This window comes from Mesoplodon densirostris, chromosome 1 (assembly GCF_025265405.1).
Source record: "Mesoplodon densirostris isolate mMesDen1 chromosome 1, mMesDen1 primary haplotype, whole genome shotgun sequence".
Lineage (NCBI taxonomy): Eukaryota > Metazoa > Chordata > Mammalia > Artiodactyla > Ziphiidae > Mesoplodon > Mesoplodon densirostris.
The window spans coordinates 14,052,929-14,079,131 of NC_082661.1; the positions used below are offsets into that span (position 1 = coordinate 14,052,929).

At 53.2% G+C, this 26,203-nt stretch overlaps 2 protein-coding genes across 3 annotated transcripts; one reads left to right on the forward strand and one right to left on the reverse strand.

Moving 5' to 3' along the window:
- Nucleotides 1-661: 661 nt before the first annotated feature.
- On the reverse strand, nt 662-7,706 carry EMX2 (empty spiracles homeobox 2). 2 transcript variants are annotated; one of them, XM_060099083.1, is made up of 3 exons: nt 6,437-7,681; nt 4,320-4,504; nt 662-2,105 (listed from the first exon to the last, which is right to left on the reverse strand). In XM_060099083.1, exons 1-3 carry the CDS (start codon nt 6,840-6,842, stop codon nt 1,938-1,940), a joined length of 759 nt encoding a protein of 252 aa, XP_059955066.1. In that variant the 5' UTR covers nt 6,843-7,681; the 3' UTR covers nt 662-1,937. The 2 variants fall into 2 exon arrangements, with proteins under 2 accessions (XP_059955066.1, XP_059955076.1); XM_060099093.1 differs by lacking the exon at nt 4,320-4,504 and having other exon boundaries at nt 2,002-2,105; nt 6,437-7,706.
- LOC132487779 (WAS/WASL-interacting protein family member 3-like) lies at nt 6,841-25,941 on the forward strand. Its single transcript, XM_060095523.1, has 3 exons — nt 6,841-6,966; nt 7,471-8,021; nt 23,925-25,941. The coding sequence occupies exons 1-3, from the start codon at nt 6,841-6,843 to the stop codon at nt 24,139-24,141; spliced, it is 894 nt and encodes a 297-aa protein (XP_059951506.1). The 3' UTR covers nt 24,142-25,941.
- Nucleotides 25,942-26,203: the final 262 nt, after the last annotated feature.

A 26,203-nucleotide genomic window follows, 5' to 3' on the forward strand; every position in this document is an offset into this window, starting at 1 on the left:
CAGATTGGGGCCAGAGAGAGGAAGGAAGGAAGGAAGGGAGGGAGGGAGGGAGGGAGGGAAGGAGGAAGGAAGGGAGGGAGGGAAGGAGGGAGGAAGGAAGGAAGGAAGGGAGGGAGGGAGGGAGGAAAGGAGGGAGGGAGGGAGGAAGGAAGGAAGGAAGGAAGGAAGGGAGGGAGGGAGGAAAAGAGGGAAAGAAGGATAGAGAGAGGGAGAAGGACAATTGTGTTTTGGGGTTTGAAGTCAGAAACACAGTTTAAAAAGTCCCAGGATCCTGATTCTGCTAAGTGTTTTCCCCAATCCTGGGGGAATACTCTTCAATGCATAACTATATGTCCAGTTTTTTTTAAATAACTAGAGGTTAAGAGTAGTAAGCATTTTTTAACCTGAAATTCAAATTAAACTCCCTCTTTAGGCCGTGTAGTGGGCAGAGGTCTGGATGGAAAACTTTTCTCCCATCCCTTTTCTGAAGGACTTAAGTTTTCCTAATCCTCTCCCTTTTCCACCCTCTTCTCTCTTTAACATGCCCAAGAATCCATCAGCCTGGCCCTTTTGTGGGTGGGGAACCTGGGCTTCTTGAGCCTAGATGGGGAAGGACCACACTCAAAGAGATACTTTTTTCAATAATTCACTTCAATTTCCCAAGACAACTACTCTGAGGGCATATTGATAAATCTTTATTGACAAAATATTGACATTGACATACTTCTTGGAAGTATATAGTGTGTTAGAATTCTAACAAATTAACACAGAACACAAAAATATTTACATTCTGGTATAGAAGACATTAAGGAAGCATTTGTCACTCTCTTTAGTAAGTCTATGATCTTGGAATAGAAACTCAGTGCTTGAAAACTTGCTGCCGTGTTCTTGGCCACACTTATCATCCCTGCTAACTACAGTCCTTCAGTTTTTGCAATAGATAGATTGAAAGTTTGGAATGGCCTTTATTTACGGCAAATGGTTGAACTCGGCCAATACCTTCAACCACTAAAAGGAGTTTAGTTCGTGGTTTTAAGCCTTGGGATGTTAGGAAAGGAATGTCCAAGAAATAGAATTAATTTAGGGTTTTTTTTCCCAGTACAAGTCCTGACTCCTCTTGTGGGCACCCTCCCCCTCCACCCCCAGCCCCCCATCCTGCTCCCCGTTTCTCTGAAAGAGGATCACTATCGCTGAGCCTACTTCATTTAGCTTTCACAATCACTTTGACGTCAGAAGGTATCAAAAAGTGTTTACAGACTGCACATTTCTTGCAAAAAAATCAAAATAAAAAGCACGCAGAACCTGTCTTTAAAAGGAAAAGAAAATTACAATTCACTTTCTGTCTTAAGACACCATTCGCCCAACAACTGCTACATGCAATTCAAGTTTTTGAACAGGTGTGGGATGGGGCTGGAGGTGGAGTCCCCATTGTTACTGATTATTTTTAAAGATTGGGGAAAAAAACACTTCGAAGTGCAAAATAAAAAGTCCTGTGCCTGGTTGGGGTTTTTCTTTTATCATTATCATTATCATTTTTTAAAAAATCGGACTGCGAGATAACCGGAATACCTGCCAATCATCTTGTCTCGCTGGTTTGGCGTTTGACTGACAGCTCCCCTTGTCAGAGCGCCTTCGGCTTTGCCACCTTTGGATCTCTCTCTCTCTCTGTCTCTCTCTGTCTCTCTCTGTCTCTCTCAAGCTGCCTCTTTAGACAAGGGTTGCGTGTTCATCCAGGAGCCTCCGTCCTCTGCCATCTCGGCACGGCCTCGGATCAGGACCCTGCGCTCTTGCTGCCCAGCGTCTGCGTCGCGCCGCCCCTCTCTCTGACTCCCTCTCCCCTTCTCCGTGAACGTGTGTGTGGTTTGTTTTTGTTTTGTAGGGTTTTTTCTTCTTCCCCTCCTCTCCCTGTCTCTGTTTTGCTCCGTGTTGTCCGTTTCTGTGGGGTTCTGTTTGTGTTTTTAATCGTCTGAGGTCACATCTATTTCCTCGGGACTCGCCTGCTTTGTGGCGATTCTCCACCGGTTAATATGGTGCGTCCCTTTTTTCTTTTGTTGAGAATCTGAGCCTTCTTCCTCCAGCTTCTGCCTTTTGAACTTCGTCCTTCGGTTCTGAAACCATACTTTTACCTGCAGGAGAGGCAGATGGGGCGTGTTAGTTCCTGCACAGCGCCCTCCTACCGCTTCCTCTTTTGCCTGGCCCGGACCTGGGACTGAGACTACGGAAGTCCAGCACCCCAGCTGCGTGTCTTATTAGCTGACCTCCCCACGGCCTCCCCTTGGGGAACAGAGCTCCTATCCCGGGGCCGGTGAGAAGGCTGGCTCCCTCCCCTTCTGGGCCCTCCTGGGGCACATTTCCCCTGGTCCCGAGGCCCAGAGTGCAGAGTGCCCCCTTCTCACTTTGTCCTGCTCGGGACACCCACATCCCGCTAAGTGCAAAAGCCTGGCAAACATTGGGAAACCCCTATAAAATTATAAGTAAGGGAAAATTAAAAGAGACACATCCCTCACTCCCTCTACCTAACTAGTGCAGGGGAGATCTCATTCCCACTGCTGCAGCTCCTGCTGGGCCGAATGTGCTTTCTGTTCTCTGCCAGTTTCCCGCAGCCGCTGCCTAAATATAGCGCCTCCTCGGCAAGGCCTGGGCCCTGGGTAGGCAGTCAAGATTTGCCTGAGCTTCCTCCTCTCTGCCCGCTACTCTTGCAGGTGAGAGCAGGAGCAGTTGTGTGTGTGGGGGGGGGGGTGCTGGGGGAAACCGGGGGGATGATGGGGTGCAGAGCCCTGGGGTCCAACCCAGCTGTCTCTTTTCAGCTAGGAAAAGAGGCTCAAAAGTGAAAGCTTCTGAAAGACTGTGAGATAAAGGGGAAGTAAAAGAAAAACTGTGAAAGAGAAGGGAAGAGCCCCTCAGTCCTCCTCTTGACCAGCCCCAGGACAGTCCAGGGCCAAGCTCTCACCCCATCACATCACTTCCCACCAGGGCGGGGCCGGCAGCCTGGCCTCCTCGGAGCGCTGCTAGAAGTCTGGGGAGCAGTGAGGTGGGGCTCAGATGCTATCCCGACCAGTCCCTGGGGAAGCTGGCGATGGGGCCCCATACAGTGACCAGACCAGACAGTAACACCGCCCAAGCTTCTCAGCGGTGAGGTACAGGTGAGGAACATGGTGATGACTGCACCTCCCATGCCACCAGGGCTGTCCCATTCTGCTAGCAGCACCCCAGGCCCCTGAAGTCCGCTCCGCTTTCTCCTTTGAGTCGGCAGGCCCAGGTCCCGGCTTGCTCTCCCCGGATGCCCCCAATCCCCCAAAGTGCCCCCATGAAAAAGCCGAGCTGGAACACGGCTGAGTTTAATTTGCTTTGAGTTTGCTAATTGAGTGGGAGGACGGTTCATTTCTCCCCGGCGCTCGCCCAAGGCGCGCGTCGGTGCGCTCGGGGCTTGACACGCACACAAAGACTCCAGGCAGCGTGGGCAGCGAGGCGGACAAAGACCACCGCCGACTCGGCTATCCGGGAGAAATCAGCCGGGCCGCGGCTTGTGCCGGGCCCCGCACCAACCCGCGAGGCCCTCCTCGGTTTTGTCCGGGGGGACGTTTTAAAACAAAAGCCTCGACCTCTTTGCGCCTCCCAGGAAAAGTGTTACAACTTAATCTGCCCGAAAATGTTACTGTTTGCCGGGAACTTTGACCCCGCCCTGAGGCTCCGCGTACAGTAGCGCCTACTGTAGCCCTAAGCCCCCTCCTCGCCCCGGGGCAGGCCAGAACCTGGCCGCCTCGGGACCCTGTTGCGCAGGAAGGGTCTGCCCCCTGAGGCAGCTCCTCTCCCGCAGGCTTCTAGCTTCCCGGATTTAGGGACGCACCCAGGATGCCCGGCTCGGTGGTCTGACTCTCCGATCCCCTCAAGGGGAGTAACTGGCTCCGTCGGTGTGAGCCTTGAGCCCCCGGTGCACAGAGCTCGCCCTAACCCACTCTCAGCTCTGTCTCCAGCCTAGAGCCCCAAACACCCCAGAACCCCGCGGCACTCCTTCCTGGATCCCAGCCGCGTACCCCAGACTCTCACCGAAAGTCTCACCAAAAGTGCAGAGCGGTCACAGCCAGGAGCTGCAAGGCCAGCCCAGCCGCACAGAAGGAGCAACTCAGCCCGTCCACCCCCGCCCCCCCAGAGCCTCGGGCGGGTCATCTCCTACAGTACCCTGCTGGAGCCCAAGGAAGCCAAGAGCACCTCAAAACTTACACGTCCTGAGCCCGGGCGTGGAACCAGCTCCCGGCCTGTTTGCCGAAAGCCCTCCATACTTTGCGGGCTGCGTGTGTCCAGAGATTTGGGATGCGGTTGCCGCGCCTGGGCCCGCTCACCTGAGTTTCCGTGAGGCTGAGGCTGTGCGCCAGCTGTTTCCTCTCTGCGCCCACCACGTAGTGGTTCTTCTCGAAGGCGTGTTCCAGCCTCAGAAGCTGGGACGGGGAAAAGGCGGTTCGGATCCGCTTCGGCTTTCGGGCCAGCGCGTTGTGCAAAAGGAAGCTCTCCGGACTTGTGTCGTTCCCTGCGGGGGACACAACAGAAGTCCCGTTAAAGGGGGCCGTCCTGGCCAGGTCCGCGCGCTTCTCCCGAGCCGGGCTGACCCGGCACAGCGCTCAGGGCCTCCGCGTACGTAGCCCGTGCGGCCCGGCCCACGGGGGCCCAGGGCCCTCCACACGCGCTAAGGGAACACCGCTCCAGCTGCCTGGCCCGCTCCGCCGGGACCGTACCTGTGCAGCACCCAGCAGCAGCTGTCCCGGCGGGTCGAGTCCCAAGGCTCCTGACCTCTGCGGGCTTTGCAGCCGCCCGGGCCCCACGAGCCTCGCCACTTCCGCAACCGGCGCCCGGGACAGAGGAAGGGGCGGCAAGGCAGGGCCCGGGGATTGGCGCCCTGGACCCATAGAAACGTCTGTCTCTTCTTTCTAACCTCTGGGAGAACTTTGCCCCGGGGGTGAGGGGCTAAGAGGCGACGAACCGCTATCCTAGAGTTTTCTCGGGGACTTATTTTTAAAGTACTTAAGTCTTTCTCCTCCGGAAAAGCGCAGAGGCCGGGCGTGTCGCTGCAGCCCGGCCTAGACCGAAATCTCGCCGGCGGGTGCGCAGGGTTTCTGCCGCCGCTGCCTCCCGAGGCCCCGTTCTCCCGCTGCCCTGCTCCAGAGAACTAGGAGACACGAGCGAAGGCATCGAAACCCGGGGAGTACGGAGCTGCGGTCACCCGATGGGACTGTCCGCGGCCCCAGAAGATCCTGGCTACTCCAGGCCTGGCGTGGGGACCAAGAGCGTGGCTGCCAGAGAATGAGGAAAGGGAACCCTAAACTTTTCGAGCAAAGCCAGAGAGTTTCGGATTCACTCATTAGGGTGGGAAATCGATTCACCAAAACCCAAAGAAAGACAAACCTACAATCCAGGCAGGGATGGAGGCAAATCCGGTCTGGGAATAAGAGTAAAATGTTGTTTTTGTTTGGTTTGGTTTTTTTAATTATGGAGGAGTGGAATCTACCCCATTCTAGGCTCTGGCAGGAACGCCAAGGGTTAATGAATGGGCAAGCCGCTGGGTATTGATCAGCGGCCGCGGGAGGTAGGTCTTTGCCCCGCTCAGATCGCTAAACTAATTACTTGCCCCTTTTTCTGGAGTTTTAACTCTCCTTCCACTCCCACCCCCCCCCCCCCACACACACACACGCAAAAATCCAAAAAATAGCAAGAAAGGAAAACACCCAAAGAGATCTCCTCCAGCCCGTCTTCCGACCCGGTTCATTTCTTTTAAAACAAAAACAAAAACAAAAACAAGACCGAACCTGCCTTCGCCGTGGCCGCTCGGCGCCCGAATTGAGCTGGTCACGGCGAGAGTGCTGAGCCTCAGAGCTTCCTACCCGCGCGGGTTCCCGCCCCGCCTGAGCCTCCAAAATAAGCAGGATAAAACAAACTCCCAGACTTTGCTCTGGGGACGCGAGGGTCTCTTCGCCGCCGGAAGAGGGTCAGAGACCGAGAAGCTGCAGGTCTAGGATGCAGGGGCGCGGAGTGGATGGCAAACAGAGTCGAACGCAGTCGAAGGCGAACCTGGTGGCCGGGCCCTGTCCGCGCCCCTCGGAGCCAGAGCGGCGAGGGCATCGCCGGGAAGACAGAGAATCCGGGGACCCCCGCGGGCCACGGATTCCTTGGCGGCCGGCACTCGTAGCACGCTAGGAAAGCCTGCCTCGACCCGAGAGCATTCGGGGACAACTCCTCTGTCTGCGCCCTTCTCTAAAGGGTCAAGCGGCCGCCGGCCAGCCCCCAAACCGGCCGCAGCTCGGAGACTAGGGACCGTGCCCGGCTCCTCGCCGCCCAGTTTCCAAACGCGGCGCGCGGGCGGGCGAACCAGAGGAACCTCCATCCAGGCCTTGCCGGGCGCCCACCCAGAGCAGGCCGAGGGCAGTGCGGGCTGCAGAGCGCTGCAGCCCCGCGACGTGGCACGTACCTTGGAAGCGGTGGCCCAGATATCGGTAGCGATGGATGAGCCAGGGGTAGAAGGTGGACGGGTCCCGCTGCTGCGAGGCGAAGAGGGGGTGTGGCGAGTGCGAGGAGGGCAGGGGGTGGGCGGCCAGGGCGTGCGGCGGCGGCACCGGGTGCACGGGCACGGCCGGGTTGGGCGGGTGCGAGACCGCCTCGGCGAACACCAAGTCCGGGTTGGAGTAGACGCCCCTGCCGGCGGCAGCGGCGGCGGCCGAGTGGAAGCCGTTGAGGAACGGGTTTATGGGGCTGGAGTTGGCGTAGCTGAGCGCCGCGGGACGGATGGGGTCCTCAGAGCGCGAGGCGGGCAGGGGACTGTCCTTGGCCACCAGCGACTCGATGGTGAAGCAGCGCTTGGGCGCCGGCTGGAACATGCTGCGCCGAGGAGCGGGCGCCCGGGGCTCCCAGCTCCCGGCGACCGCGGCGCGCTTCCTCCGCCGCCCGCTGCCCGCTGCCCGCGGCGAGAACGGACGAGAATTGGGGACTTGTTTGTTGGGGGTGGGGGTGGGGGTGGGGATGGGGATGGGGGTGGGGGAGGAAAGGGAGAAAGAAAGGAAAGGAAAGGAAAGGAAGAAGGAAAGAAGGGGGGAGGGGGAGGGAGAGGCAACACCGAGGATCCCGAGAATCTTGCACCAAACGCGCCCAACCTGGAGAGAGGGGGAAAAATCCTTCCAGAAGAATTTGCAGGCGTGGATTGGGGTAATTTTTTTTCTTTTTTTTCCTTTTTTTTTTTTTTTTTGCGAGATGGCGTGGGGGGGATCGAAGTTAGAGGCGGGAGGGGGGGAAGTTTCTCGGGGGAGGCAAAAAAAAGTTTTCTCTCCTCTGCAAAAGGCGGGCAGGGCGCCCTAAGTCCAAGGACAATCCATGGAAGTGTTCGCTTCTTCACAAGTTGTGCAAACGATTTGTTAGTTCATGAGCCTAATTAGTGCGGGGATCACATAAACAGCTTCCTCCGAAGCCTGGTAAATGGCTTGATGATTGGTCGCTATTACTCGCCCTGAGGTGGAAGGGGGGAGACTCTTTAAAGTGCGTCAGAAGGAGGCGAGCGCCTGGGAACCCGGAGGCCTGGATCCAGGCCGAGAGTGGAACGGAGTCGGCGCCGCTGCCTCGGCCGTGCCTCCTGCGCCCGCCAGGCCGCCCGGCCTTTCGGCGCCGTCGCCGCGCGCTCCTAGCTCACTTGCTCCCGCGGCGCCCGCGGCGGCTTCTTCTCCTCTTTCGCCTCCTCCTCTTCCTTTGGCTTCTCCTCCTCCTCCTCCTCCTCTTCCTCCTTCTCCTCCTCCTCTTCTTCCTCCTCCTCTTTCCCCACCTCCTCCCCCTCAGCCACCGCCTACTTCTCCACCACCACCATTCCCTCCGGGGCACCCCGGTCCCTGCAGAGTCCCCGAGCGGCGCCGCCTTCGCTGCGGCCCCCTGGATCCCGAGCCTGCTGAGCCCGAGCTGGGGGGACAGACGGACACACTGATGCACAGATTCCTCGCGCCTGGCGCTATGCTGCTGCTGCCCCCCGCGGGCGCGGGTCAGGGGAGCTGGAATCGCCCCGGGAGCACTCGAGGGTAAGCGAGCAGGGGTTGGTTCCCGGCGAGGGCTAACGGAGCCGTTGGGTTAGACCAATTCCCACCCCCAGCGAAGCTCCCGGAGGTTTCCCAGGTGAGGAGGGAGTCTGGCCGGGGATGGGGGTCCTCCGACCACGCGTAGCCTCTAGGTCCCAGGGTCCCTGAGTTCACGATCCTTGACTCGGCCCGTTCGTTTCCAAGCTGAGACCGGGGTGGACGACCCTGCCCTGGCGGTGGGCTTCCAACTTGCCCACAGGCTGTCGATTTTCCTCTCTGGGACGGTGCTCATCTCTTTCCCCCAAACAGCTCTTTTGGGAATTGGGGGTCCCAATATCTGGGAATGGGGGTCCAGGATCAAGGGAGAGGCTGATGTGATACTACTATTACCGTTACGTTGTCATTATTATTTTTGTTAGTATTGTTATCATTGTTATTATTGCTATTATTATTATCATCATCATCATCATCATCATCACTATTTCTATTATTATTCTGCCATCTGTCGTCCTAGGGGCGGGTTGCTGTGCAAACCCAGGGCTTGCGATTAGGGAGTGAGGATCGCTTCTCCAGTCCCAGGCCGTGTCCGCATTTTCGAGCTTGCCTTCGGTTTTAGGATGATTTTAGGGCCGAGTTCCCTCGTCCCCATTGGCTCATGCTGCGGCATAATTATGATCACATCCCCCAGGCTGCTGGCGCTGCTCTCTGTTTATTGGTGGTTAAAGATCTATTATCTATTCATCAGCCGCCTCTTTTTTCCTCTTTTTTTTTCTTTTTGCCAATTACATTCTTCTAAAGTGAAGTACCAGCAGGTATTTTGCACGTTTACAATTAATGATTTAAAAAAAATCTGGCATCCTTTAAATCTCTTACTTGGAGGCCCATGTCACTTCGCTTAAGGATGAAGAAATGCCTGTGTTTGGTGATGAGGTTGCCGTGAGACCCAAAAAAATGTCGATTGGGAGGGGGAGAAGAGGGAAGTCCTGTAAGTCAGGCTTCAATGCCACCAGATTCATCAGTCAAAGGTCCCCAGGTCTGGGGACATGTTGCCCTGCTTTCCAGCTACCCTCTCCCTGCCCTAGGGTCTCCCCCGTCCTCTGTGGTTTCATCTGCTGTGTATTTATGTTTGCATCAATTTCTTCTTTATTCCAGGCATAGTCTGTGTTGGGGGTGTGAGGGGGGGTTGGATGGGAGGAGGATCCAAAGCCCCTTTCGGAAAACACTCCAGGCAAGAGAGGAGTTAGGAGTGTGTTTTCTGGCATTGTCTGGGCACCTGATCTTAGCGAGGACCCAGCAGAGATCATGCGTGCTGCCTCCCCCAAGCTTCCCAGAGCACACACGCATACACACTTCCACACACGAGACAGGCATGGCCCTCAGCTCTGTACTCACGCCCCAAGAAGCCTGCCCCTACATCAGGCTTCTGCTCTCTGACGCCAGCTCTGGGCAGGGGTCTTGGCTGGGTTTTCACCCATAGCGGGTTCTCTCGACCTTGCTTTGTGGCATCCCCCCATCCTTTTCCCCAGGCCCAAGGATACAGGGTGCTCGATCCAGCCTCTTGGGGTGGGTTGCATTTTGCATAGTATCTCCCTGGGTCCTGAACCATGGACCTCCAAAAATATTGTCCCCGATTCAGAAATCCTTCCCTCAGTTAGGCTGTAGGGACACAAGCCCCACTGTGCCCAGGCCAACAGGGAACCTGAAGCCACCAGGAAAAGTGGAAGTCTTTGGGCTGCGCTAGCCAGCCAGTCTGGGGTGGAGGTAGAGGTCAGCCCTTGGTTCCCAGAAAGAAATACCCAATTTAGGTGGGTTGTAGATCCCCGATCCTGGAGCCAGTGGAGGAGGACCCCTTTCTCCATGGAAGGATCTCCAGGAGGGCTGGAGGTTCAGGCTCGCCCGCAGGCCAGGCCTTCCAAACTCAGCCTTAGACTACAAGTGGGAAACTGAGGGCACTAAAAGCCCCACCCTGGCTGCAGGGCAGGGAATGGCCTTTTATTGCACAGTCAGTATTAGTGATCTTGGCTGGGGGGTTTGAGAGTTGATGACTTCGAAGGCAAAGGGGCTCCATTCAGTGTCTGGGAGGTGGGATGAGGCCCGCCATGGTGTGTGATAGTTTCCCCTTCTAAACTCTCGGGCTGAGCACTGAAGTGTTATTGGTACCACCTTAAGCACTTTCTCCTGTTCTGACCAAGATGTGTCCGGAGAGTGTCCTAATGAAGTGAGCAGTCTAGAGCCCAGACCCTCAGCCTCCCTCCCAAGGCAGGGACAGTCGGCCGGGGCAGAGGGCCCAGGTTGCTCCCAGTGTACAAGAAGCAGGCCACCCGCCTCTTGCAAACTGCCATAAGGGGGCCAGCTTTACCCCCAAAGGGCTCTAGTTATTGGCAGGTGGGCGAGGCTGAGAGAGTCTGGTGGCTGCCTTCTTGGCAGCAGTACGACACGCCTGTTCGCCGCTGGCCCCAAGCCTCTCCCGGGCCCCCACAAGGAAGAAGCGGGATTCTAGCGAGTCAGGGGCCGCACGCGGAAGCCCTGGAAGCGGAGTAATCTATGCTAATTCATGCGCCGGGACCCAGGAGCTTGGAAAGGTTCGCTCTGCCAGGCTCCGACGTGCAGGGGAATTAACTAGGAGAGTAACTCATTAACCAGGCTGGAGGGCAGAGGCGCACCGAGGCGCTGGGCAACCTAGTCTGGACTCGGACCCTGAGCTGCCTCTAGACTCTGCTCCTTGGACCCAGCGGCTGCCATTCTCTTTACTTGTGGCTTCTTTAGCCTTTCAGAATGCGGCCCCTCTTTGTTCCGTAGCTGCTCTGGAAGGGTGGGTGTTGGGTTAAGTACCGGTGTGAGCAGTGGGAAGTGGGGGGATTTCTGAGGCTCCATCTTAGAGCAAGGGGCTCCCAATCTCCACACCCCCACCCGATGAGGGTTGTGCTCTGTAGATTTCGGAATCTACACTCTGCAGGCAGCTGAACTAGCAGACACATGATGAAGGTTCGAGTCTCGGGTCTGTCACTTACTGACTGAGCGATCTTGGACAACACCACCACCTCTCCCAACCTCCATTTTGTCATCTGTAAGATCACGGCCAATGCTGCCTGCGAGGCCGTGGAGGGCAGGAGGCCGGCCTGTTTTAGGGAGTGATAGAACCCTTCTACTTCCTGATTGTGGCGGCAGTTACACATGTGTGTTTTAAAAACTCATAGAGTTGTACACAACAAAGGGTGAGTTTTACTGTATGTAAGTTATACCTTAGTAAAACTGACCCCCGCCCCCAAAGTCAGGCCTGGATGACCTTAGGCAAGTTACCTAACCTCTCTAAGCCTGTTATCTCTTCTGTGAACTCGAGATAAATAATAATATCTTGGCCCTTGAGGTTGTTCAACAAGATAAGCCAAGCAACATGCTTAGTGTCCAGTATATAATGAATGAGCTATAATAAAAGTAAGTTCCTGTCCTTGACATTGCTGTTATTGTTATTACCTATCCACCTCCAGGGCTTCTTGCTGGGCTTCCAGACTGAACAATAAAGTTGTACAAATATAAGCTGCTGTTCTTCTCACACTCCTGCCATGCTCCCCTCCATGCTCCTCCAAAGGCCAGGGACTTCTCTAGAGGGACCCTGGGAGTGAGAGAGGCTTGGATTCCTGGCTAGCGGGAGACATCAAGGGGCAGAGCTTTCTGGTCATCTCCCACACCATCTGCTCTGAGTTTCCCACCAGGCCCTCTACCTTTGCAGGGGCAAACAGCAGTGCTTCTCCCTCCCCCAGCTCGTGTTAGGCCTGTTTGATAACTGGGGGTGGGTGCATACCTTCATGCAACCCCGGAGAGATGCCCAGGTGCTGCCTGGGTCACTACCTGTGTGACCTTTACCTTCTTGAGCCTTGGTTTTCTCCTCACTGAAGAGGAAATACCAATCTCTTAACAGTTGTTTGAGGGGAGTAAGTGAGCTAATGCTTGGCACAGTTATCGTTCATCAAATAGTAATGGCAGGCCATGGCTTTGTACATCCCGCATACCCACCACACTCTGCTAAATCTAGGTCGCGGCGGTTAGGACCCTCCTGGTGAGCCGGTACCGTGAGGCTGCACTGTGCGCCAGCCAGGCAACGCGAGAAGCGCGGACGTCCGTGGAGGGTAAGCCCTCTCCCGGGCCCAAGACATGCGAAAGGTGTCCCGGGATGGGGAGATCCTCGGGACCCGGTTAAGAATTCCTCCAACCCACGGTGATTCCCAGTCACCCGGCCTCTCCGAATGCATGGGGCGGCGGTAAAACTAAGAGAAAAATTAATGTCCTAAAAACATTTTTTTTTTTAATCGTCATGACGGCAAATCCCTTTCTGGTGTCCTCCCTAGAGGCCGCTCGCTGGGCAGGCGCGGCGACCCGGGACGTGTATCCGCGTGCGCGCAGCGGCGCCTAGTGGCGGGGGCCGGGCCCTGGCCGCATCCCCGCGAGCGGCTGAGCCCGGTACGCCCGGGAGTGCCGGGGTTGCGCCCCACTGCCAAGACCTGCCCGCGACCGCAGTCTGAGCCGGGCGAGGAAGTCAGAGTAGGCTCACTGACCACAGAGGAAGAGAAGACGACTTGGAAATGCGTCCCTCCTCCCTCCAGCAGCTGTCCGCTTCAGAGTTCACGACCCACGCTAGAATTCCAGCTCCACCCCGAGTCGGGCTTCCTTCGGAAGGGTGCGAGGAAGGGGCGACGAGTTCTGTTCTAAAAAGGACGATGAGGCCGTGATCACCTGTGCCAGGGGGATACCGCGCAAATGAGGCCACAACATCATGCGTCAGGTCCGAGATGCCGCGGCCTGACTACGGGCCCATTCTGGCCTGCGCTGGCTCCAGCTTGGGTAGAGTCCGAAGAGCTGGGGTCTCGGGGTGCAGCTCTCCTAACTTCATGCCCCCTCGTGGCCGGCCGAAGACTCCCTGGTGGTTATTGCTGAGATAGCGATTAATGATCAGCTGGATTGAGCGGCCGCGACCTGGTCAGGGTGACCGGCCCCTTCCTCCTGGAGCGCGGACCCGTATCTGTCCCGGCGTAAGTTGGTTCCTCCAGTGAAGTGAGGCCTGTGGAATCCAAGCGGGGTTCGTTGGAAACCCGTGCATAACTGTTCAAGCGTCCACTGGGGAGACTGAGCCCTCTCGGGAGGGTTGGACCCTGGTCCAGGCCTCAGCTGCCCCAGACGACTGCAGGAACCAGGCGCTATCCTTCTCCGGATCTTATCAGGAGGCTGCCAGCGTGTGGTTCTCCGAGATCCAACCGTTTTGAGAGCCGACGTTTCAGAGCCAGGAACTCCGCACTGAGGCGTAAAGCCACGCAGGACTTGACCATCGAATTTACTTCCTTCACCACGTGAAACTCGTCAATCTCTCAACACACAGGCTGTCCCGATTCATTAATGAAAGCAAGAAAACAGATCAAAGGAAGTCCCGGTTTCTTTCTCCCTGGGCTGCCTTCGAATGAAAGTCTAAAAGCCAAGCAAGGACAGGCGTGGGGCAGACTTGACTGACACAGGGGCGCAGGAATTAGGGGAGAAGGACGCTCTTGCTCGGGTGACTTCCCCAGGCAGGGGTGGAGACAGCTCGGTCTCCCCTGCACCCTTCCCGCTGGTGGGTGGGTGGCGTTACCGCTCTCCCCTCCAACAGTCCCGAAAGCTTTGGCTTCATTGGGCCACAAGGTCACCGACTGTTGCACCGGAGCTCCCTGCCGCCGCATAAGATGACCTGCAGCGGGCCTCAGGTACTAGCATGAGAGGTGGCGGGGACGCACCTGCCGGCTTTTCTTCCGCCTTCTCCGGCAGCTTTTCGTTTCAGACTCTGCTCTTGCCAACGGTCGCGGGCCTTGTAACTGGGGGTCCAGTCCTTTAAGGAGCTCCTTGGGGTTGTCAGCGGCAAGCCACCTTCGAACCTAGGGGCAGTTTCTGAAACCCTGGCGTCTCACCAGTCCCTCTCTCAGGAGCTTAATTGTCTTTTATTTTTGTACTTCCCCATTTTCTGGACTCCGGAGGCTGGACTAGGGCTTAGAAAGAAGATCGTGGTCATTTGAGGAAAGAAACTGGAGGCTTTTTCTCTTGGACGGTGCAGCTCTCCAAGAAACGTGGGGAGGATGTCACGAAGACAAGAACAGTTCCTCTCCCTGTAACGAATTTTCGCTTTTAAAGGCATGTTTCCTCACACCCAGTTCTCAGTGAACCTCATCATCTGGTGTGGAAGGAGTCGTGATACCCATTTTCCAGATGAGAAAATCGAGGCTCAGAGAGGTCACTCTGCGAGGAGCCTTGTGACAGCCCCGCCTCCACCCTCAGCTCCCCCCAGTCCAACATCGCCAGACCCCTGCATTCAAGCCAATGAGGAACGGTGGCGAAGACGCTGCTGGCTGACGGGGTCCAAACCACCGCACGCAGCGAGTCTCCTCCAGGCGCCCCATACCGTGTAACTCCATCACTTGCCTCGAACCCACTTGCCCACCATTGTCCTCCAGGCCACTGTTTCCACCTTAGGCCTCGCCTCATGCCCTTTTACTTCTTCCCGGGTAGACTCCTGCGGACCCAAGCCCCGGGTTTAGGACCAGAGGGTCGACGGCCTCACTGCGGCCAGTAACCGAGGAGCTGACAGGGCAGTACTCGGAGGTCTTGGCCGGGACTCCGTGCGCTCCGCACCCTCGCGTTGCTCTTCAAAGCGGCCCTGAGACCCCCGGGGATGCCCACAGAGCGGCCCTGCGCCGGCGTCAGGGATCCTGGAGCGCGGCCTGAGGCCCCCTCGCAGCCAGCAAGGCGCCCCGAAAGTCCCTGGCCCAGCGATCTCTGCCTCCTTAGCTCTGCCCAGCCTACGAGGAGCTGCAGGGGACAGAAGAGTGGCGGGGCTGGGAGCTTCCGAAGAGGCACACAGAGAGGGTCTGACCTCCCCCTTTCTGAGGAGACCGCCTCCCGCAGCCTCTGCCCTGGCGATCTTTACGTACGGGCGGCCGCTGCGGCGGCCAGGCCTTCCCCCCCTCCCCCACCCCACCCCACCCCACCCCCGGGACAGTCGGGAAGGAGCCTTCTGGTTAGGGCCCCGAAGCTGCATGGCCCCTCGCCACAATCACATTCAGGGGACCCTAGCGCTCGGAGGTTGGACACACTCCGCTCCCCTATTTGCGTCCCTTCCGTGTCTGGGCGTAGGGACCCAAGGTGCGCCCCCGCTTCCGCCAAGACCCCGCGAAGCCCCTGGCGGCTGGAGGCGAGGCCCAGAGAGGGTCCCTCCAGGGGCCTGCAGGCGTCCGAAGCTCGGCTGGGTCCCGCGTGTCCCCCACCCCGCCACCCCCACGGCGGGGTCCCGGAGAGGCCCGGCCGCAGCCGCCCTCCGCTTAGCCCGGCCGCCGGCGGCTCGCCGGGGTCTGCGCAACAAAGGGTGGCATCGCGGCGGCGCGGGCAGGGACCTCATTGGTTCAATATTAGCTTTTCATTCCAGTCTATTGTGCCCATCTGAGATAATATTGACTCTGAGGTGAGAGCCCACAGACGACAGAGCTTCTCTAACACTCCGCGGCCTGGCGCTCGAAGGGAAGAGAACCAGAAATGAAAAGTTAAAGAGTCTGCAAATAAAAGCTCTGGCGCGGCGACGCGCCCCGGGGCCGCGCACGGCGCGGCAGCCAGGCGCTCCCCACGGCGTGCGCCGGGGCCTCCGACCCGGGAACTGGGGGTCGGGAGAGGGTCTTGGGGTCCGGAGGCCGTTCTGGGGAGGGGCACCGCGCGTTCCCATCGAAAACCGCCCTCATTTACCGCACAGCCCCATCTTCCAGACAATTGATTTTCAGGTTCCGCTCCTGGGAAACTCTGGAGAAAACAAATTCCCATGCACATTGTTTTGAGATATTTTCCCCACTTAAACGATGTGATTTCTTTAGGGTAACTTCGCTGTCAGTTTCTTCTATTTTCCCCAGCACCAGAAGAGTAAACACGCGGAGCGATGTTCGATGATCGTTAGGCTGCATTACTTGCGAGTGCGCGGTTAATATCAAATTTCTAACTGCAAATTTCTAACTTTGCTTTGAATCGTTTCCCTGCAGCCCATCCTCGGGTTTCTTAATCGCCTTTCTAACCGCAACTTTAAAGGGCCTCCGGAACGTTCAAGTCTTGCTTATAAAGATCCGTTTCAATTTCCAAATTGCCTGCGTTGGAAAATGGCACTTTAAGTTGTCTTAGGCGTCTGAGAAAGAGCGCCCAAGTTTACGCTCGCGGGACCAAACACCAAACGCTGAGGGCTTGCAGTGATCCTGGGAATGGATGCCTTCGGGTCTCCTTTAGGAAATTTGTGTCTCCCCCTCATTGGAGTCTGACCTCCGTAAGAGATGGTCTGTTAACTCCGTTACTCCAATAAGGAGTTAGTTGGTCGTTTGGAATCTTTACATCTACCCCAACTCACTTGGATGTGTGGGGAGCTGGGATGCGGCAAGGGCCGGGGTGGCGGCACCAGCATCCGGGGAACCGTTGTGTGCCTCCCTCCTTCCTCTTAGGTGCCCTGTGCTGAGCTGAGGATCAGCGATACCGACCGAGCTCCAGCACCTTGGATATTTCAGAGGAGGAGGTTCTGGTTAATATATGTGGTCTATATTTTATATATGGCCCGTGTGTTTTATACATTATTTAAAATAGAATCTGTATTATATGGTTTCATCATATTGTGCACTGTTTAGTATAGATTTAACCTCTAATTCTAATATTACATGATTACATTAGTTACTTAACATATTTTTATACGTTATATATTATACTGTATGTGTAGATAGTTCTGAATATATATGTACGTATAAATATATTTATTTAATATATATGTGTAAAAGTATTTGAGGGAGCCTTTAATCTCCCTGCAAGTACATATTTGATCGTTTTCATGCAACGTTTCAGAAAAAAATCCTAATCGAAATCACTTTGACACCAGCTATGTCTTTATAACAAATACCCTGAGGTCCAATTTCAGCTCCAGGGACAGGCGGGGCAGGGGGAACTCTGCCATAAGGGACAGCGGGTCCGCTCTGGAAAGTGGTTTTCCAAATGCCCATTCTCTGGGGACAGAGGAGACAACGTTCTGGACCTGGCGGCCGCCTCCTCTCCCCGCTCGCATTGTGGTGGTGGTTTTGGTTTTGAGAGAGGCTGTTTAGAGGCTCCGATGGTCCCTACACTGATGTCATGAATTAAAAATGAATTTGGGGAGTGCTCAGCCGAGGCGTCTGGGAGAGCAGCGAGGGCCTTTCACCCCGGGTTCTGGGCTGCAGACGCCAGTACGGCTCCGGCCTCGGCGCCCGATGCGGGCGCTCACAGCGCTCCGGCTCACACGGGTCCCGGCTCCAGCCTGCACCCGCCCTCCAACCCCGCGTCAGGAAAAGCTGTCCTAAGCTTGGACCGCTTGCGTATCAGGTGGTCCCAACTACAGCCTGCTTCTAACACCGATTAAGAGCCGAAGAAAGCAGGCATTTAGGAGCTCCCGCAGGAGGGCGGGGGCCAGGTGGAACAAAATCGGGATTTCAGAAGTCCGCAGGTTATCGCCCCCCGCGCCGGATATCCAGTTTATGGAGGGGGAAAAAAGATAATCGAAGTCAGGTACGGCCGACTAAAGCATCAGAAATGAGAAACGCCCAAACTTTACAGCCTGATGAACAGGAGGAGTCTACTTCTGAGGCCTGGGAGATAGGAAGAGAAATTGGAGTGGAAGGGAGGGGAGGGGAGGGAGGGGAGGGGTGGGGGAGGGGTGGGGGAAGGGGAGGGGAGGGGGGGAAGGGGAGGGGAGGGGGAGGAGAGGGGAGGGGGGAGGGGAGGGGTGGGGGAGGGGAGGGAGGGGAGGGGTGGAGAGGGGAGGGGTGGAGGGGAGGTGGAGGGGAGGGAGGGGGTGGGGAGGGAAGGGGAGGGGTGGGGGAGGGGAGGGAGGGGAGGGGTGGAGAGGGGAGGGGTGGAGGGGAGGTGGAGGGGAGGGAGGGGGTGGGGAGGGAAGGGGAGGGGTGGATGGGGAGGAGGGGGAGGGGAGGGGGAAAGGAGTGGAGGGGAGGGGAGGGGAGGGGGAGGGGGAAATGGGGTGTGTGAGGAAGACTTAGTGGAGGGGAGGGGGAAGGGGAGGAGGAGGGGGAACTGGGGTGCGTGAGGAAGACTTAGAGAAAGGGCAAGAGAGGTCAGAGACCACCAGGATGCAGCGGGCAGTGGGCTGTTTATTTCTTGAAAGCAAACCCCCCAAATGGCTACTTGGCCAAATGGCTAGAACAAAGCAATGAAACTTGGCTAAAATCTGACCAAGAGATGGGGTCCCACTTCAGGCAAAACCCCAAGTTCAGTGAGACCCAGAGCCCTGCTCTGTTCTGGTCCGTCCCCAGCCTTGGGGAAAGGTTCTTGCAGACGTGGAAGAGTGCAGGCTATGCCCACGCTGCTCCGTCCCTGGCTGGGCTCTGGGGTATATGCCAAGATGAGCTGGGGACCAGGAAGTGGGAAACCGGCTTCCTGTGGCTAAAAATAAAACAACTGACCCCTCTCCCTCCCCATGGCTGCAGTCTCCGAGCCTGACTGCCTAGGGAGGCATCTGAACACCCACAGGGTGCCAATGCTTCCAGATGAAGGGTGGCTCACAGTGCCAACCATGTGGATATGGATCTCCCCCAGATAGACTTCAGCACACCTGGCCCATCTGTATAGTAGTTCCTCCATCCAGGTGATCCATCTTACCCCTGCCCAGTGTGGTAGAAAACTTCATTCTAATTGTGTAAGCATCAGAGTTCCATATTTCTGCCCCTTGCTCGGAGCCCCCATGATCCTGATTAAAGGATCAGCTGCTCAGGTGTTCTGGGAACAAGAGGGGGTCTTTTTCATTGTTCATTTTCCACCAGAGCATCTTACATGAGAGACAGTCCATTTCTGTCACCCATGGCACCTGCCTCGAATACTGTGCTAAGCACTTATCACGATCTATCTCACCCCGTCCTCCGAGCCATCTATCAAAATATCTCTTCTCACTTTTCAGATGAGAAAACTGTGGCTCTTTTCAGATGAGAAAACTGTGGCTCGGAAATGTTAAGGGGTTCACCCAAGGTCACACACACAGCTAGTAAATGAAGGGGTCTGGATTCCAATGCAGATCTATCTGATTCCAACATTTCCTCCCCCCACCAACTCTTATTTCCTATCAAAATGCCCCTTTTTTCCCAGTGAGGGAGTCCCACAGAGTAAGAAAAGAGATAACACTTTGTTCCCGAGTCCTCCCAAAAATCAATGACCAGAGGATACAGAGCCATTCTGTCTCCAGAGCATTTATTCCAGGTCGGGAAGAGAGAATAAGCAGTTGGCACATGGATAGCATATATGGTTTACAGAGAGCTCGTTCACACACCTCACTTCAATCACCTCTCTCACCAGCCCCGTCAGAAGGATACGGCCATTATCACTCCAGTTTAGAGAGGCAGAAACAGACTCAGGGAGGTTGAACTACTTGATCACTGCCCAGTCAGTTCTCGCAGAGCCCTGGCACTGGCCTGGGCTGGCCCATTCCAAGCCTCCCAGCTCTGCAGATACCACATATGGGACCATTTAACCAACGGAGTTAGGCCTTGCATTCTGTTGTGAAATTGCTAGGTTATTTTCTCTGTTTTAAATGTTTCTGCAAATGTTATTTCGCGATTCAAAACTTTCTCTTCATTTATGCCTCTCTTATACTCATTCTTTCTCCATGTATGCACCAGTCTGTATTGCAGAACCATCAAGGAAACAGAACAAGGAGTTGCCCCTTATCTGAGTTCAAATGTTACTTGGAGACCACCGTGTAAAGATTTTATCTACAATTTTTGCTCTATTATTATTGGTATATTGTGCTCTATTGCCATTTGCCTTACATGCATCACTCAAATGTGTGATCAAGAGTTTAAAATTGGGGCCTCCCTGGTGGCGCAGTGGTTAAGAGTCCGCCTGCCGATGCAGGGGATACGGGTTCGTGCCCCGGTCTGGGAGGATCCCATATGCCGCGGAGCGGCTGGGCCCGTGAGCCATGGCCGCTGGGCCTGCGCCTCCGGAGCCTGTGCTCCGCAACGGGAGAGGCCACAACAGTGAGAGGCCCGCATACCGCAAAAAAAAAAGAAAAAAAAAAAAAGAGTTTAAAATTGTATATGTGTGTATCTTTTCATGACTTTAATAGTATTTTTAACCCTTGCTTGGCCAATGCTTTTCTTTGCTAAGATTTAAGGGAAAGAGTTTGTGGTCAGAGGAATCCTTTGATCAAATAATTCCACATCCAAAGGGATAACTGAGACTCCAGATAGGAAATGGCTCGAGGTGTCTCTCACCTTGAGATGATGTACCAAGTCCCCTGCCACCAGCAAGAACGTTGCTAGGGAAGGGTCTTCTCAGCCTTCAGGTGGCCAGGGCTCCATCTCCACACTCATTCAGGACCTCACTTACTCTCCACGACAGCCATGGCCACACATCCCATGAAAAAACTTTATTTGTTCTCATTATCATAAAATTATATGTATATCTGTATGCTACACTAGCAGACTAGAATGTATAAAGAAGATAGTAACAGGCATTTAAATTCCCCCTGGCCAGAGGTCACCACTGTCAAACATTTGGGATGTTAACCTTTGACACAAAGGAAGTTTATGTTTACACCTTTTCGTTATTGGCGTTCTAGTAAATAAAGGAAAGGAAAGAAATACGCTATATGATTCTGTTTACATGAAGTTCACAACTGGATCTAGAATACAGAACCCTCTGGGAAAGGGTTCACTGGAAAGGAGCACAAGGGAACTTTCTAGGGTCCTAGAAACGTTCTATATCTTGATTTGGGCCGTGGTAACACAGATACACACAACTGCCAAAACTCATCGAACTTAAGACCTGTGTATTTTACTGTCAAATTTTATACCTCAGTAAAGAAGAAGAAAGAAAGGAAAGAATCCTGGACAAATAGTGGGTTGGCCCAAAAGTTCATTCGGTTTTAAGTAAAAAGGCACATTTTTCATTTTCACCAAGAATTTTATTGAACAGTGTATTCACTAACCAAACGAACTTTTGGGCCAACCCAATACTGTAGCAAAAGACCAAACTGGGGAGGTGGGGAAGGAGGAGGAAAGAAAAAAAGCCTGAGATGCTGAGCTAAGACAAGCCACACACAACACCTGGAACTTTACAGAGGAAGATACCAGGCCTTGGCCCCCCGGTACACCAGCCTCTCTCAGCACTGCTCCCCTTTTCAGGGCTGCAGTTAAATCCAAGAGGGCTGGATCTTTAAAAAGGTAATAAAAAGGCCTGCTAGGGCCCACCATCTACCAAACTCTCTCTTCTCTGATGCCATTACTTCCATGTTTGTAGTGAGGCACTGTATTTCCTGATAGGGGCAGGGGAGGGAATGGGTTCCTTGGAACCTAACAAGAATCTGTGCTTGACTCAGGAAGGAAGGTTGAAGGCCTTAACTTTCAAATAGATTATATTCCAAAAGTTTCTTTCCTAATCACTATCTAGGACTCAGAATGTTTGTGTCTCATAGAAACAGTGTTATAAATGATGGTCAAAGTTCCAAGTTTCTCCTCCCTAAATATCTATTAAATGCCTACTCATAAGATATAGAATTTTAGGCTTGGTAGGAACATAAGTACAGTGAATTATAGTGGTTGTGTGCCATGTAAAAAATGGGAAGAAAGCAAAATTCTTTTCTTTTTCCAAAAACATACGTGCTATCTGCCAGGCACTATGTTGACACTTGGGATTCAAAACTTTTTAAATCTCATGATGTCTTCCCTCAAGCAGCTCATTGTCTAGTGGAGAAAGACTACCTTGTAAATAAATAAGTGCAATAAAATCTTATATGCGTTTTGATAGAGGTTGTCATAATTTTTTAAAAACAGAAAAAAAGAAGTGAATGCTAGCTGGCAAGGGAAAACACATTTTGAAGCAGGCAGAGTTGATGGGATAAAGAATTAGATGAAGACCTATAGAGAGGTTCTAAAGGGTCATGGGGCACTTTGAAGGTCAATGGCCGTAAATCTGATTCTACTTCAAAACACGTTTTCCCTTTTCACTGCTATCAGAGCATTCTAGCTTGACATCTCAGTCATGATTGGGGTTGGTTGGTTGTGCTTGACTTTCAAATTACTTGGAAGGAGTAGAGAAGGATAAGACTTACAATTCCAAAGAGAAAAGTAAAGAAAATTTAGAAGGTATGTAAACCTTGGAGGATTGTCAGAGGTAGATATGACCCCGGTAGTGATGGAGGAAAAAGCATAACCCCCAACACTGGGGAAGAAAGAAAAGGCCATTGCCCACACCAGCTACCAGATGGTGAAGTTGGCTCAGGGCAGCTTGGTTGCCATCTTGAAAGCAGAATGGGCCAGGAGGCCCTGTGCCCTCACAAGTATGGGACCACTTAAAATTTATAGTATTTGGGGATCATTTATTCATTCAACCAGTATTGTGCATTTACCATTGATAAGGAAATTTGCGATTGACTTGCAGTTAACAGGGTTAAGAAATTTAGTGAATTATGGTCCTTGCCTTCAAGGGCTAGTTGGGGAACTAGAGAACTATTATTGAATGTGCCCAAACATGAAATGCTTTTTCACCCATCAGTAAGTTGGGGGTAATAACAACACAGGATCTACTGACCTCACACAATTGTTCTGAGACCAGAATATGATTAGGGAGTAAAAATGTCTTTGTAAAGTGCAGGTGTTAGGTATTAATCATGAAAATGGTTTTCAGCTGTGTCCTCCCCTTGCGGTCAATTATTCATTCAACAAATGTTTATTATGCGCTTATGCTGAGCAGGCACTGTTCTGGGTACTGGGAACATAGCAGTGAAGAAAACAGATAAAATCTCTGCCCTCTTGGAGCTGACATTCCCCAACAGGGTATTCTGCTGACATGAATAAGACTCATCAGTCATGTGAGAGAGGCATAAAGCTTAAGGCTTGGAAAATTGAAGAATTGGAAACAATCTAAGTATCCCTTAATGTGGGACAGGTTTTAAAAAATTATGATGCTTCCATACTGCTGAAAACTGCATAGCTGTTTAAAAAGATGGAAGTAGCTATCTGTATATAGTATTAGAGAAAGATTTTCAAGGCCCGTTAAAGGGGGGGAAAGCAAGTTCCAGAATAATACATAATATGATCCTATTAATGTTTCACATAAACACTACCTATTTGTGTTTTACTCACATTCTAATATATAGTTACATGTGAATACTGAGGTGTAATCTCAGAGAAAAGTTCTGGAAAGATACACAGCTGACAATTGTGTTATTTCAGGGGAGGAGAGGTGACCTGATGGGGCATGGTGTGGACCAGGGACTTTTACAACTTACGATGGTAATTTCTGACAATGAGAGTGCATTCACCAATTGCTTATGTAATTAAGGAGACACACGCATGTGGGTACAATTGAGTTATAGCAATATAATTATGGATGACAACTGTTACTCTTTTAATCCCCTATAATGTTGTTTTAATATGTCTATAGAGACATGTACACATATAGATGAGATGATGCCAAAACATAAAAGGTGGAATTAAAACATGGTGTCCTGGCTCAGAAATCTTGCCTCTCCCCACCCCACCTGCAGTTTATAGTGAAACCTTTTTTAAGAGCATCATGGGATATTGGATAGAAACCCTTGATCTCCCAGTTCTGAGGCACATGTAATTATTTCACAGTTAAGTAGCCTCAAGGATCTTTGCAAAAGATATGATTTCGTCATGAGAGCACCATGCATCTCCCAGCAGCAATTGAGCTTCAGCTGGAGCCAATGCCGGGGTTCCAGTATGTGATGGGTGGATCCCAACAGGGTCCCCTGGTTCCCAAACCAAGAAAAGTGAGCTAGCCCTAGCTTCAGCTGATCTCTGAAAATCAGCTCATGCATTCCAGCTGAATCTGTTCCATTGTCTCTCTCTCTCTCTCTCTCTGTGACTTTAGGCAGGCCTTTTGCTGCTTCTGGGTTCAATGGCGAGAGCTGAACTGTATATCCTATAACCTCATTTCCACTCCTAAACTTCTGATTTCTATTGTGGCAAGTTGTTACAAGAGGAGACCGCATTTGTTCACATGCACCTGCCATGTGCTGCGACAGAAAAGGCAAGCAAAGCCCTTGGCCTTAAGGAGCATGTTGGAGTCAAATTCTTGGGGATGTTGAAGCTGATGAAACTGCCAGGAAGGTGGACTCAGAACAGAAGCATGGAGATCCTCCTCCGCTTCTCTGCAGCCTCTGGCTCTAAATCTCTGGGATAAAGCTGGCCTCTGTTCTTCCAGCCCCTTCATTCTGAAATTAAGCTGGCAGTAGGGTCCCTAGCCATGCTGGGTAGCTTCAGGTCCTAGAGACTAACCACATCCATGTTACATGGGGAAAAAAGAGTCTTGGTGAGGACAGGGATAGCCTGAGGTCAGGGTGATCTCTAGGAGGACTGGAGATGGGACCAGCGTCCTTACAGCCAATCCTCTGATTCAGCAAACTCTTAGTGAGCATCTACTGTTTGCCAGGCAGTTTGCTAGATTGTGGGAGCACAGGTGTGAATCGATCAAACCTAGGGCTTACAGAGCAGGGCTTCAGTGGTTAGAGGCCTCTCCTGGGCAGGACAATACCCTCGGTTAGAAACCCTCAGATCTGTGCCCTTCTCCAGGGCCCCCCAGAGAATCGGCACATACGGTCTTAACAACCAAGAAGCAGAAAGCTGCTGGCGGAGGACCAGGCACACTAGACATGGAGTCAGCGGATAGGGATCAAAAGTCATCCTAGACTGTGCCCTGGGTCCCAGCCAATCTTGAGCAAATGTAACTTGCTTCCATGGGCCAAGGGTGGGAGGGTGTTTTCCCAGAAGAGAAGAAGCAGTGTGGCCAGAGCAGAGCATCAGCACCAAGCTGACCCACTCTCTCATTCCCTTTCCACACCTCCTAGCTGTGTGAGAGGCCGACAGCTCAACCTCCCAAGCCTCAGTTGTTTCTTCTGTAAAATGGGAATAATAACAATCCCGCTGATTCTTCTTCCTTCAGGAGATGAAGATGGAGCTCAAATGAGGTAACGGGTGGAAAAATAAATTATCAAGCACTTTAAGCTACAAATTGATGGTGTTGTACACTTTGAAGCGGTGAATCTTCCTGCCGTCTCCCCTTTACGTCCCCCACCCCACCAGGAAGAACCCTTTGCCACACAGCTGTGTGAGGTTTCCCAGTGTAGCGAGTGCGGGAGCTGTCGTAGGGGAGGCAGAAGGAATTCTTGGCCCGCTCACCACTCATGGGCTGGAGGGGTCGTTGCTGAGCCCGAAGATTCCCTCACAAGGCAAGTGGGCAAACTGGCACTGGCCCTGGCTGAGCAGCCCCTGGACACGGGGCTGGGGTGGCCCCATCCCTACTGGGGGTTCAGACCCCGCCCTGAAACCCATTAAACTAATGCCTTGTATGCCTGACAGCTGGGGTCAAGAAACGTTTTCAGGGTGCTTACGGGCTCCTCTAGGGGAGAGGCTCTGCCTGGGTCCGTGGACTCCTCTGCAGGAAGAAGGGGCTCTTGGGACATAGTACCTCTGGTCCTCATGTGCTGTCAACCTTGGGCAGGTCACCTCCTTTCTCTGGGTGCAGCTGTTAAGAGGTGCATTGCTTTTTATTTTAAAAGTGACGCATGCTCAGAAAACATGCACATGCGAAAGAAGAGGACAAAGTCAGTGACGGTGCCGCCCCCATCCTACGACCATGGCCAGTCGCTATAAAAAATTCTTCTCAATATACAAATAGCTACGCTCACTTCTTCAACAGAATTTGGGATCACACAGATACGTTGTTCTCTTGGACTTGCCCTCTGTCAATGTCAAGGTTCTCTCGGTCTACCCCTTCCTTCAACCAACTGCAGAGTATTCCAGCATTGGACAATTTTGTGACTATTTCCACAGGGTAAACCCTGAAGTGAAATTACAGGATCAAAAATATTTCTCTCTGCCCTCAATATGTTGAATGTTATCATTCCTTTTTAAAATTTTGGTAGCGATGAGTGAAAATAAAATTTTGTTCTAATTTTAAGTTGTTTGATTATTCATGAGGCTGAGCATCTTTTTTATTTTTTGCATGGTAAGTGGCTACTTGTGTTTCTTCTTCTATAAAAAGCTTGCTTGTGTGTCCTCCCAAGTTTTTCTATTGGAATGATGGTCTTTTTCTTCCCTTAAAACAGCACTTTATATAGTAAAGCCCCTAATCTATTGCTTGTCATACAT